This window comes from Oryza brachyantha, chromosome 4 (genome assembly GCF_000231095.2).
Source record: "Oryza brachyantha chromosome 4, ObraRS2, whole genome shotgun sequence".
NCBI classification, from domain to species: Eukaryota; Viridiplantae; Streptophyta; class Magnoliopsida; order Poales; family Poaceae; genus Oryza; species Oryza brachyantha.
In genome coordinates, this window is record NC_023166.2 from 15,701,305 (window position 1) to 15,714,481 (window position 13,177).

Sequence of the window (13,177 nt, forward strand, 5' to 3'; positions counted from 1 at the left end):
ATCAACTTAAGAGACTGTACTTTGTACGAGGAGTTTTTTTCTGCTGACTTGGGGTTGAGATAAACTCCATAATATACTCTATCATTAAACATGTCCTAAGTCTTCGTCTCGAGCTTTTTATATTTATCCCACTGGAAGGTGATTGTCGGAATGTTTGTAAATAAAAAAAATAATTTATGAATATAATATATATATATATATATATAGTGATCTAAGAGCTAAGATTTAAAAAATAGAATACGATAAAAACCTTAAAATTTACTTAAATTTAAAGTTAAAAATTTAAATATTGATTAATAAGTATAAACAGAAATGAAAAATATGGGTGGATTTTTTAAGTAATAGGAATTTGATAAATTATGAAAATGTACTGGGGTTAAATAAAGAATATTTTAGTTTTTTAATTTTACATATGTATATATGAAATATGAAGTATATTAACGATGAAGTGTTTGTTTTACTGATGGAGAGGTTGCTTGGCTACCAGCACGGCTTAGGTATCCGCGCCCGCGCCGTGATTGCGTGAACGGTGAAACGTCGTCCCCTCCCACCGGTCCGGTTCAACGTAGGGCGCCGCACGCACGAGCACGAAGGCGAACGCACGCAGGCAACCATGGACTGCATCCGGGAGACTGGTCCCCATCGGCGGGCGGAACCGGAGACGCGAGCGGCAGGCAAGAGGGCGGTGTCATCTGCAGGGAAGGCGCATGCGCGGACGCGCGCGCGAGACTGCGAGCGAGACCGACCGAGCGAGCGAGCGCATGCGGCGCGCCAGCCATGCCCGCGGCCCGGCCGGTTCTGCCGCGTGCGCCTCCCTCCACCGGCTTCCTCCTGCTCGCTCACTCCATGCTGCTGCTACGCCGCCCGCATGTAGATAGCTCTCGCTCGCGTCGGGAGACCGCGCCGGCGCCGATGTTACCCGGAGCGACTTCGTTCCCGGTTACTGGTGATCTCTTGATCAAGAGATGTTGCCCGCCCGGACCCAATTCCAGGCTCACAGTGGTTTGGTCCATTGCGAAATCCGACTTTAAAACAAACAAGATCTTCCGAGTGCGGCGGACCTTGAATTTCTTCCTTTCCGGAGAGTGGGCATTACAATTCTGCTAGTAATTAATTAAGGAAGGGATAAAAAGGCATTAACCTTTTTTTTTTGCAGTCAAGGCTATTGGAAAGCATCTCTCCCCGGCGCGCTACGTGTTATTGAACGAGGTGTGTCCATTTAAGTGCTCTCTCTTCTTATAGTTTAATCTGGTGGATTTGTCCGCGTAATTTTGTTCCATATATTGCCACGTAAGCATTTTGATGATGCTATCTGTGTATCGAGCCATTATGAGCAAACCAGTGAATAATCTAATCATTAAGTTAAGGGCTCCGAAACGTAGTACTGAAAAAACCAAAAGACAGGATTTTGGTAGGATTGTCAGTGTAAACAGATGATGGTAAAACATGGAAATATATATACAACTGGTTGTTTGAATAGGCTGCATGACAAACAGAGGAATCGGACGAGAGAAATACACGGAATTTTTTTTAAGAAGTTAGAACTCTTACTAAGTTTTCTCCGTAATCTACATGTATTCTAACAAAAAAAAAATATGCGTATATTGTGTCATATTCTTTTAGGAGTTTCATGGGATTTGAGAAACGATAATCATTTGTTCAAAGGGCCATATAGGAAAAAAATTATATAATTTGAATCCCAAGAAAATATCTACGCAAATCCTTTGATTCAAGTAGGCACTAAATGTTTGGTGATTTGGAAATTAATGTACAAATGTTGAAATGAAATGAAAGCCTAAAAATTTAATAAAGTTAGGCTCTCATCGTGTTTTGTTGTTGCAATACTTATAAGCTAAAATTTAAATTTTAAAATTTATTAATTATGGTTTTTCATCATGCTTTATTTTATAACTTTTGTTGTCAAGTCACTGTGAATACGTATATTAAAATTTTACCTAAAACTATAGGTTGTTTTTTGTTTGCAAGAACACGATTTCATTTTTTTCTTCTAGACAACGAAACAATAGGAGCCATGGATTTTTTTTTGGGAGATATTTTCATTTCATTGGGACTTTATAATACTTGTTATTTTAGAAAGACTAAGATGAACGTCGCCGAAACCAACGATGCCACCGCCACGGAAACCACGACTATCACAGCTGAAGCCTAAAAACCCACGACAATTGTGCTCCACCAAACGGCATTTCAGGCCTCCATGATAACACAAACCTTGGCTGAGATCAAATTTTTAAAACTTTGACTATGAATAAGTTTTAAGATATCTACTTTAGAAACATTGCGACTATATCTTATAGATTAATTCTAAAATATACTTTAATAAAAACATATATTTATTGGTTTTTTAATATATTATAATAGAAAATAGTGGTCAAAGATATTCTTTTTCGAGATCGTGCCCGACAAATATTATGAACGGGAGGAAGCAATAGTTGATCGGTGAACATTCACGGATTCACTCCATCGCAACCGTTTTACCCTGTCTACAGTTGGACGCTTAGAACTGAAAGGGTTCAGAAACTTCAGATCTCCTATGCATAGAACTTGAGCCCTCGCCTGATTGAGGCGCGGGCCTCACATAAGATATCTGACGTAGCACAGAAAGAACCGGCGCTTATCAGGCCCCACCCCAAGTTTTCGTATTAGATCCATGAGCATATATTACACATTCGTCTTTTCGCTTATATTTATAAGCTAAATTTTAAATTTTAAATTTAGAGTTAATTTGGAGTTCTTTCACCGTAGTTTATTTTCGCTAAGGTCATATATATACAAATTTTATAAATTATTTTTAAAAAATACGTCATTTGAAAAAGTCAAATGATGACCTCCATAGTCATTCAAAGTTTTTGCCGAAGTGGACGATCAATTATTCAAACATTGGAATGTGTGATCACTCCAAGAAAATAATAAAAAAAGATTCATTAGACTTATCACAGCTTAGAAATATCCGTGAAGTCAAATGCTTCAATCAATTGGTTTAAGCGTTCTTATGACAATGCGTATAGTCGCCTAACTGCTTCCTTCAGAAGTGAAGAGCTGCAGCTTGGACAGAAACTCTGAAGGTATACGGGTGGGGCGGTAGTCTTTGTTCAAACAAACCGCTGTTGCCTTCCCTTCCAAAACGGGCTGTTGGGAGAAGCAGAATATGGAAAATTGTGACGTATGGAATGTTTACTTTTAAGAGCAGTCGCACAGGAAATCCTGACCAATTTGTAACTGAACTAACAATTTGATTTCATAAGTTAGTACTATTGATGACATTATGCCATTGTTGATTGTTGCTTAGATTTGTTGCGAACATGATTGAATTTTAACCCCTTTACCTATTCTAAAATTTGTAATTATTTGTTCTGCGTACCTCATGATTAGGCAACTTTTCAATGAAGTGCTCGAATATCATCCTTATACCTTTTGTGCTTGCAAGCCTGACCTTGACGACAAACTTGTCACCACTCTGAAAGTCCAAAAGAAACAAAAGGAGAGGTTAGCCCCAAATGAGCCTATGATACCTTGATATTTCAAGTTTGATCTGTTACTAGGTTATCACACCAACTTTTTTCAGTTCTAGTTTTTGTGTGATTTGGGCAAGGGTATTACTCTCAAAGGAGCGAAGTACTTGAGGTGCAGTTCAGAGAGGGCCAGCGACTCACCACCTCGTGCAACTGCATCTGCACTTATTCCTACACTTTCAAGTAGCTCATGACGACCTGCTCATTTTTTAAAAAAAATGCAGACTGGATTTTATCAGAACCAAACAATGTTAGTCACTAGTCACATTATTATAATCAAATTCGTTCGGCAAAAAATTATAATCAGATTCTTGAAGTGCCATCCGAATCATGTAACTGACGTATATAATATATATGAGATGTTATTTTTCATTTCGCATTGGCAGAACAGAACTCACCATGTTGGCAGTAACTAGCATAGATGGCATTGTTGACAACTCCATATTGGTCAAGTTCATAGTCACGCACCTTCATCTCCACCTCGAAAAACTGATCCATCCTAAAAATATCAAGGACTAACAACAATGTCATATACAGGGAATCATCCAGGATCACAGATAAGTTGAACAAGCAAGGTAATTTATCATGGTATCATCCTATATATAAAGAGATCATATACAAAAAGTTGTAGCTAAAGATGACACATAGTTCGGCATTACCATGCACAATTGCACATCACATAAGCGTTGAAGGCATAAAATTGGCATTTCCCCTAATTAACACCAGCCAGACAGTAGAACATTACAGTACTCAGTACACCACCACAGTTTTAGCTCTTCCTCGGATTCCATGAACAGAAATGAAAGGAAATTCGAAGAGTAAGGGGATAAGTGTGGACCTCAAGCCGGCCTGGGGGCTGGCGGAATGCGCGGAGACAGAGAGGGGGCGGCATGTGCGCCGGATGGCGGGGTGAGCGAGCGCCGGCCGGCGGTGAGGCGAAGGGCGGCAGGCCACCGGCCGGCTCGGCCGGGGAGCTCCGGCGTGGATCGGCGAGAGGGCCGTGGGGACGAGGCGCCATATCTGGGGGTGCATTGCGCTGCTGCGGCGGAGGGGACTGGTGCGGCGGCGGCAGCGTGCCAACGTGGCCTTACGCATCTGGAGGCAGCCACCCAACCCTCATTGATGCCAAATCGCCAGCTCTGCTGGTCGACTCTCTCCGAACCAAACGCAATATACCAAATCCCTGAGCCCCTCGACACGTCCGACGCAGCGCCGCCCTGGCCTCGTCCGTTCCTCCGCGGCCGTGACGGCAAAGTTCGCGGGCAGTGCTGTCGAAGGACTTCACCGAGGCGCGGTCAATCTCCAGATACTCGCCAGGGTTTCCAAAAAACCGTTTTACAGGCCGAAATCGTGCCCGGGAGGTTTGGCGAAAATCAGCGTTTATCACGTGGAAAACACACAAATTCGACCAAAGATATTAATTCAAGCATAGGAAAACCCGAATTTTTCGGTTGGAACAAGAGGCTGGTAATATCAAAGATAATGTACATGTACATGAGTACATCTAAGGAAGTACATTACGAGATATTATAAAAACCTTTTTGATCCCAGAGAAAAATAATTTTTCCATAATGGAGTCTAAAAATGAGGACATTCCTCAAGTTTCTAGCGAGGAAAATAAAATACTAATAAATGAATTCTTAAAAAAAGAGGTCAAACGAGCTATTAAATGGAACGCTCTGGGTCCAGTATTTTGGGAGACCATAAAAGAGGACTTAATGACCGTGTTTAATGACTTCTACAAAGAAGTGTTGCCGCTGCATAGTTTGAATTTTGTTACCATAACATTTTTATCCAAACAAAACGATGCTTAGCAAAGTGTTGCCGCTGCATTCAGGAGTATGTCCGCTGAACGCGAGTTTCAAGATTTTCACGAAGGTAATGGCTAATAGGATAGCTCTAGTAACTCAAAAAGTCATTAGACCTTCACATATAGTATTTTTACCAGAAAGAAACATAATGGAAGGTATGGTTATTTTACATGAAACAATTCATGAAATACATAAGAAGAAGAATGATGGGGTAAACCTTAAACTTGACTTTGAAAAAGCTTATGATAAAGTAGACTGGATGTTTCTACAGTAGACGTTGAGAATGAAAGGCTTCTCGCCACTATGGTGTCGGTGGATAGATAAGATTGTTAGAGGGGGCAGTGTAGCAGTTAAGGTGAATGATGAGGCTAGAAACTTCTTTCAAACAAAAAAAAAGCTTAAGACAAGGGGATCCGTTATGACCAATTCTATTTAATTTGGTAGCTGATATGTTGGCAATCCTAGTTACAAGGGCAAATGAACGAAGGAGCTTTCATGAGGTGATACCACATCTAATAGACAATGAGATGTCTATGTTACAATATACAGATGATACAATCATCTTTATGGAACATGATTTAGAAGAAGACAAAAACCTCAAACTTGTACTAAGTACATTCGAGAAGTTATCAGGTCTAAAGATCAACTTTCACAAGAGTGAGTTGTTCTGTTCTGTTAGGGTTAAGAAAGTGGAGAAAGAGTATGTTATGTTGTTTGGCTGTGGTTCTGGTATGTATCCCTTTAGATATCTAGGGATCCCAATGCATCACAAAAAAATATCAAAAAAAGACTGGCTCACAATCGAAAAGAGAACTCGGAAAAAATGAGTAATTGGAAAGAAAAGCATCTATATAGCGGGTGGTAGATTAGTGTTGATAAACTTGGTGCTTAGTAATGTGGCTATGTTCATGCTTTCTTTTTTTGAGATACCTAAAGGAATTCTGGAGGTCACATTTCTTTTGGCAATGTGAAGAGCGTAAGAAGTAGTATAGGCTGGCAAAGTGGAGCAAGCCAAAGGAACTTGAGGGCTTTAGGATACAGAACCTAGAACTACAAAACAAATGCATGCTAAGCAAATGGTTATACAAAACAAATATAAGAAGAAACGAAAAGACGAGGCTGGTTATATGCAAAAGTTTAAATATATTTTGTGTACGTGGTTGACAATATATATTTACCTACAAATTTTAAGATCAACATAAATAATTGAGTAAAACTCACCATTGGTCTTTTTAAAACTTGTCCTCAAAGTATTACTTAGGTATCTAAACTCTCAGAATACAAACACTTAAATTCGTTTAATTTATTCTCATATAAAATTGATGTTCCCGAGAAGCCCCCTGACAGCCGGAGTGACATGCCAATTGATTTGAAGTCCACGTGGCACATGAGAGATGGGTTTGAAATTTCGGTTTAAGAGTTTGGATTTACCAAAAGTGGGTCAATGAAGAAAATGCCACTAAACAAAAATAATCGGATTTTTTTATTATCAAATTTACTTGAACAATATAGAAAAATGATTGAAAGTTCCATTCAAAATCTTCTAAACCCCATTGTTTTCCAATTCTAAAATGTTAAACCTCGACAGATGATAGTTTTATGCAACAGTTACCATAATTTATGGGCTATTGGATCGAGAAGCGTAGTGTGCTATCTTAAGAGAGCTTTATAAACATGGACTCGGGTATTCCTAAATCATGTCAATAGTCCCAGGACAAGGAATGCGGTCCGGTGACTACTTCTATCTTCTCCATAAAACACGGTTTCTTTTATATAAAGTCATAGAGATATGATATTTGACATGTAGGGCCATCGTTCATGGGCACATATATAAGCCACTATGTCCCTCTAACTTTTAGGTCAGAGAATGTTGTTTCACTTCATAAATCCTTGTATATAAGATTAAGTGTTCCTTTGATTTATAAAAAAATAAAAAGAACTGACAGATTTGGGTCATATTTGAAACAAAGGATTGAAGCCCAAAGACTCATACAAAACTCCTATGGCATAGCTTAAGAGAAACAGATTTCGGAAGTTAGCATGATGTTTAACCTCGTGGAGACTTTCATGAAAGTCATTACCTCTCATCTAATTTATATATTTTTTCTACGGTTCATGGTTATTCATACATCTAATATATTTAAAATGCTCTATTTTACACTTGTATTCTTGTTAAGATTCTATGTTTTCTTTATTCCAACGTTTTCGCAATCTCGCTAGTCAAATGTGGGTATAAATGAATAATAAATTCAGTTTTATACACTGTTCAGTTCACATAGGTACATGTTTACGTGCAAAAAGCATTGGAACAGTGTATATATAGCTACTGTGGATCTTGTAAATACAGCCGTGTTTCTACCAGTTAACCTTGGAAGCCGGATGTGGCAAAATGAATGAACGAATGAATCTACTATACTGCACTAATCAATTCAATACTTCATATACATGTTGTCTATATCGTGCTGTTCTATTGTTCGCGTTTGCTGTACGAACTAAATGTACGTCTTGTAAATCAACTGTGACGCCGAAAAACCGGCTTCAGACGTCAGGTGTGAGCCAGTGGAATCCATTGACGAAGCTCTTGCCGAGGAAGGGGCGGGCGGCGAAGTAGTCGAGCTCCCGCGCCCACGGCACGCCGTGCACGGCGTCCGCGCCGGGGCCCCAATTCCTGTACATCCCGAAGAACGCCGTCCTGCATGCACACCGGCGACAACAACATCTGCAGGAGTTAGCTGGCTGGGAAACGAGCAGATTACACAATTTCTTTTGATCGAGTTGGTGATTAGGCTAGCTGAAGCGCCAGTACACGTACATGCTCTTGTTGCTGGCGTGGTCCCAGTCGTCCCAGCCGCCGGGGGCGATGACGCTGTCGAAGTAGGTGTAGGCGTAGACGATCCGCGAGTACTGGCCCATGGCTCGGCCGACGTAGAGGCGGCCGGTGCCGGTGACCCGGCAGTTGACGAAGGCGAAGCCGGTGCGCTCGCACGGGTCATGCCGCCCCTGCGCCGCCACCGAGCCGAACCGCTGCGCCGTGGAGTGCAGCTCGCAGTCCTTGTAGAGGGTGCGGCCGTTGCCGAAGATGAAGTCGATGGAGCCCTCGATGTAGCAGTCGCGGAAGTAGTGCCGTCCAGCGTCGTCGCAGAGCGTGTCCTGCGCGCCGTAGAACCCGCAGCCGAAGAAGAAGGCCTTGTCGCCGGAGATGCGGAACGCCACCGCCTGCCAACCCTGCATGCCGGGCATTGGTGCCGGAGCCGTGTTCTGCCAAGCCATAGGAATACACGAACCCAGCGTCAGCATGCACTGTCAAATTACGCATGCCGAAATCCACTGAAAAAGAAAAAAAAAAGCGTAGGACGGCCGTGTCGATGAGGCTGCAGTGCAGCCTCTCTTCCCCCCCGTAGCCGAACGAAAGAATCCATCTGCGCCCTCTGCCTGCTCCAAGAACACCCGAAAATACATCTCTGTACAAACGGATTCAAAATCTCAAAAGAACAAGGGTACACAGAGAAGAGACGCGCGGGCATGCAGCGTTTGCAAGATGTGGCTCGTGACACTGAAGGGTTTTTTTGTCACTTTGTCTGCCTCTGCCTCTGCCACGGGCACTGCGCGCGCTGCACCGCATCTCCCTGTGCGTCTTGTGAGTCGCGTACGACGTTGGCTCTCGGCTGCCGGGTCCATGCACGGACCACTGGGCTTAATGCACGGCATGGCGAACGGTGGTGCTTGCTCACCTTGAAGCTGATGTTCTTAGCAGTGAAATAGTTAGCGAGAACGGTTACAGAGGCGGTGTTGTAGGTGCGGAGCTGCTGCCCGTCGGGGCCGCGGTCGCTCGCCCTGTCGTGCCACTCCACCACCGTCACGTCGCGCCCTGCGCCCTGGAACGTGATGTACGGCTTCGACGCCGGCACCACCACCTTCTCTCTGCACGCACACGTACAACACGCACCACCCCCAACGAAACAGCATCAGAAAACGGTGCGAACTCGATCGGCACACGCATGCGTGCATGAGGTATACAGAGCTAGCTAGCTTACATGTAGACCCCTGCGTTGATCTGCATGATGACGCGCACGGTGTTGTTCTCCGGCACGGAGTCGATGGCCTGCTGGATGGAGAGGAAGTCGCCGCCGCCGATGGCGTCGACCACGATCCGCCGCACGCCAGCCGGGTGCCTGTACTGGTGGTGCCCGCGCCTCGGGAGCCCGCACGGCGCCGGCACCGCCTGGCACGCCAGCATCGGCAGGAGGCTCGCGAGCGTCGCCAACGCCAACGACGCCATCACCACCATCACCCGCGCACGAGCCATCCTCGGTTGCGTACGTGTATCCCCCTGCACGATCAATCACTCGATCCGAAGCGTGACGACGTACGTTTTCGCTCGACCGTCCGTCCGCGTGCGACGGTGTGCCCTGTCACTCTAGCTTTCCACTACACTCGATCTCCTCTACCCCAACCTCTCTGTCTCTCTCTTCACATGCATGCAGAATATGTGGTGAGGTGAAGGTGAGAGACTGGGACTGAGAGCAGGGGCTCGGAATTTATAGGGCTGTGAGGTGGGAGAAAGAAGCTCAGAAGCTAGCTACCGTGCAAATAATGGAGGAGGAGAACGCTCCAAGAGCTACATAGCCAGCTGCTGGCCGATTTGGAGTTTCTGCCTTGGTCGGACGCCAATGCAACGGTCATGCATATGCAGCTTGCTAGCATGGCTTTCGATCCCTACCTGCCTAGCATTCACCTGGTAGTTTAGCTAATAAAGCTTGGGTAACGTATATAATTCGATCTGCACTAACGTTTAAATTAGAGAAGGCGTCCATATTTTTTTAAGGCTTTTTTACCGTTATTAAAAAATATCTTAAGTTACCAAAATATTTAATGCAAAATTTAGATATCTCAAAACACATTGCACCTTGAAGTACTTTTTACACCGGAAAATATGACACCTTAAGTTACTATTTTAATGATGTTAAAAACCTTTTTTTTAAGACTGACTAGCCGGCAATTTACATCAACAACGTATATAAACCTGCCGGTTTCGCAGACGCATCGAACACGTATATACTTGGTCTGTTTCGCTGATGCCAGGTTAATTACCTGCTCTTTAGTTGTTTTTTTAACTCCTTATTTTGGTACAGAACAATTGCAACATATGGAGTTAAATCTATCTCGCCGATAATGTCGTAGCTCAGCTGGCTTTTGTATATCCCACGTACAATCTTCATCCCGTATTCGGTTTTCCCGTACCATTATCATCTTGTATAGGAGTACGTGTAGACACACCAAAACCCAAGTCACGTCACGTATCCAGCATTGCATCAAAATATGTGTTGGGCATATATACCAGCTTTTCCGAATCCCTAGACGCGAGCGCGCGCGATGGTCCTGATGTACCGTGGGCCAAGATCGGATGGAGACACAGCGCGTAAATGGGTTGGAGCGTACATGTCATGAGAGCATGCATGCACGTCGGGCCAGCCATAGGATTGGTCGGTTCCCTTCGCTGCAAATTATGCCGTGAAACCCTTTGGCTAGATTACAAACGGGAACACAAAACTAAAATCACGCTCGGTTACTGCCAATCTCTCGATGCAGAGCCACCGCTACGCTCGAAATAGAACAGTACGACCCCTCTGCTACCTTCATATCGTCTAGCTGCAGGCTTTTTTTTAACAGTCACAGCATGATACTCCGATCCTACAACACACAAGGTACTGTATAATAGTATATCACATCTATACTAATGGAACAAGATTAATTAATTAATTAGCTGCCTGTCTGCAGGTGTACGAGAAGGATTAAGTTTAAAGAGTAAACTAATGCAGGAAGGAATGATCCAAGAATTAGCGTACAGAGGCATCACGCCGCGCCCATGCGTTGCACTGCACATGCAGAGCACGTTGTATGTACTGCGTCTGTGCATGCAGCTAGCGTTGGCGTTGGGAGGCGCGCGGCACGCCGGCCGGCACGGTGTACCCCGCCGCAAGTAGTAAAGTCGAGGCCCTTTGGGTCGATCCGTCCATCTATCTATCCATCCATCCATTCTCTTTGTAGCGGCAAGTAGACGAGGGTTTGCAGCGTTAAAAGGCTAAACCTTTTCGTCTCTGATCCTTGTTCTCTTCTGTGTTATGGGCGCCTTCTCATTGCTAATTGCATTATCTGCTGCTGGACGATAACAAATTGAGGACCACATGGTGTTTTGTAAAAAGCAGCGGCTAGGTACAGTATGTACCGCTAGTATGTACACAGTACACTGAGAAAGCGAGAATAAACAGTTGTCTTTTAGGTTGGGATCCATCTCTCCTTTTACGCCTTTTTCCAGTGCAAAATTCAGAGACGGAAAGGCACCATCGGATCGGCAGCTCGGCTTTGTGATAGACCCGTTTCCCTGTACACGTTCCCAAGCTCCTGGTAGTATATTCAGCCATTGTTCATCGCTGAATGCCAAACGCATCGATCGGCGGCGTCGCTGCACTAGCTTCTGCAGAGTATAGGCGCTGGCTGGCCGTTCTGGAACAACTGCGTTCCAGTTCAGAGAAGAAGAACGTTACGTTTTCGTCGTGGTCAGAGACTTCACAGACGAACCGTCGATGCAGGTGGAAGCGAGGAACTTGGAGGAGAGCGAGCAGCAGAGAGCCAGACATACTCCCCGACTCCCTGTGCCGTTCTCTCGGCAACGGTCACTTTACGTTTTCGCCTTTACATGCGGGCGCGATCTTTGTAGCGTAGCAGGGCGTCCCCTTGCGAAAGCCTGGAGAAGAAAAGACGGGTTTTAAACGTTGGAAAGTGTCGGGGCGGCGAGGTAGGCGAGAGAACGACGCGTCGGAGAAGCGGCGGTCTCTCTGAGAAAGAAACAAATTCCCAAGGAGGTGCGGCGCCGGCCCACGCCGCGATCTCATCTCCTCGTCCCGAGTTGATGAGTGGTAGCCCAGAGTGCTGGTGGGACCCGTGAGAAATATTCCGTTTATAGCCTGAGGAGAACACGGATGTGCGGGTTTCCTTTTTTTTAAAAAAAAACTATTTACTTCCGCCTGAAAACTTATTTCGCAAAATAGACTTCTGCAAAACTTAATACACAGGACAATTTCTCGATGTCAAGGTTCAACCTCCTGATATCTACAATTTCACCCCTTAACCCGTGGTAGCCTAGATATGTCACCAACAATTTTATCTCTTGACCCGTGGTAACTAGATATGATGTTATGATGTCGTTGACATGTCAAGAGTTAGTGCTAGAAAGACTTTGGTCCTCGGCACTAAAGAAAACGTATTGATTTTGGAAGTTAGAGGGGTGTATTTAAAAAAATAAGTATTCAAAGAGCTAAACTATATAAAAAAAATATGGTGAGGCTTCTACAATTGATCTTTTTTGCGCACTTTGAAATAAATTTGGCGTATGGTTAAATTTTTTACATAAACTCAACTAATAAGGGTTTCCACAATGCTCTTTGGATCTCACAATCAAAGGAAACTTACCTTCCATAGTGATTTTGTGGGGGAAAAACACTTGAATAAAATACATCCACTTCAACATATTTTCCCCCTTCACATCCCAATCAACAAATAAAATATAGTGCAATTTAGACACAAACTGTGAACATAAGGGGTCATCTTTTGAGTTTTTAAAAGAAAAGGCAACACAAGATACTTTTAAAAAATAATTTACGAATACAACTTTTATATACGTGTTCATAACGATCTAAGATCTAAAATCCAAGGTCGTAAGATAAACTTCAGTAAAAAACCTCAAAATTAAATCTAAATTTAAGATTAAAATTTTGAATTTCTAACCTTAAATTTAGGATTAATTTTGAGGTTATTTCACCAAAATTTATTTTACAG

At 43.6% G+C, this 13,177-nt stretch overlaps 2 protein-coding genes across 2 annotated transcripts; both read right to left on the reverse strand.

Moving 5' to 3' along the window:
- Positions 1-2,931: 2,931 nt before the first annotated feature.
- On the reverse strand, positions 2,932-4,816 carry LOC102714639 (acyl-acyl carrier protein thioesterase ATL3, chloroplastic-like). The gene is made up of 5 exons (XM_006652556.3): positions 4,369-4,816; positions 3,929-4,029; positions 3,619-3,728; positions 3,380-3,475; positions 2,932-3,147 (listed from the first exon to the last, which is right to left on the reverse strand). Exons 1-5 carry the CDS (start codon positions 4,623-4,625, stop codon positions 3,031-3,033), a joined length of 681 nt encoding a protein of 226 aa, XP_006652619.2. The 5' UTR covers positions 4,626-4,816; the 3' UTR covers positions 2,932-3,030.
- A 2,761-nt stretch (positions 4,817-7,577) lies between these two features.
- LOC102704514 (probable pectinesterase 68) lies at positions 7,578-9,826 on the reverse strand. Its single transcript, XM_040523368.1, has 4 exons — positions 9,376-9,826; positions 9,073-9,262; positions 8,154-8,599; positions 7,578-8,033 (listed from the first exon to the last, which is right to left on the reverse strand). Exons 1-4 carry the CDS (start codon positions 9,645-9,647, stop codon positions 7,880-7,882), a joined length of 1,062 nt encoding a protein of 353 aa, XP_040379302.1. The 5' UTR covers positions 9,648-9,826; the 3' UTR covers positions 7,578-7,879.
- Between the last annotated feature and the right edge of the window lie 3,351 nt (positions 9,827-13,177).

Coding starts and splice junctions, on each gene's coding strand:
- LOC102714639 (XM_006652556.3), bottom strand. CDS start 4,625: ATGCGTAAGGCCACGTTGGCACGCTGCCGCCGCCGCACCAGTCCCCTC. Junction 4,030..4,368: donor AGCCCCCAGGCCGGCTTGAG/GTCCACACTTAT, acceptor TGATATTTTTAG/GATGGATCAGTTTTTCGAGG. Junction 3,729..3,928: donor TGCTAGTTACTGCCAACATG/GTGAGTTCTGTT, acceptor AAAAATGAGCAG/GTCGTCATGAGCTACTTGAA.
- LOC102704514 (XM_040523368.1), bottom strand. CDS start 9,647: ATGGCTCGTGCGCGGGTGATGGTGGTGATGGCGTCGTTGGCGTTGGCG. Junction 9,263..9,375: donor ATCAACGCAGGGGTCTACAT/GTAAGCTAGCTA, acceptor GTGTGCGTGCAG/AGAGAAGGTGGTGGTGCCGG. Junction 8,034..8,153: donor CACGCCAGCAACAAGAGCAT/GTACGTGTACTG, acceptor GTGTGCATGCAG/GACGGCGTTCTTCGGGATGT.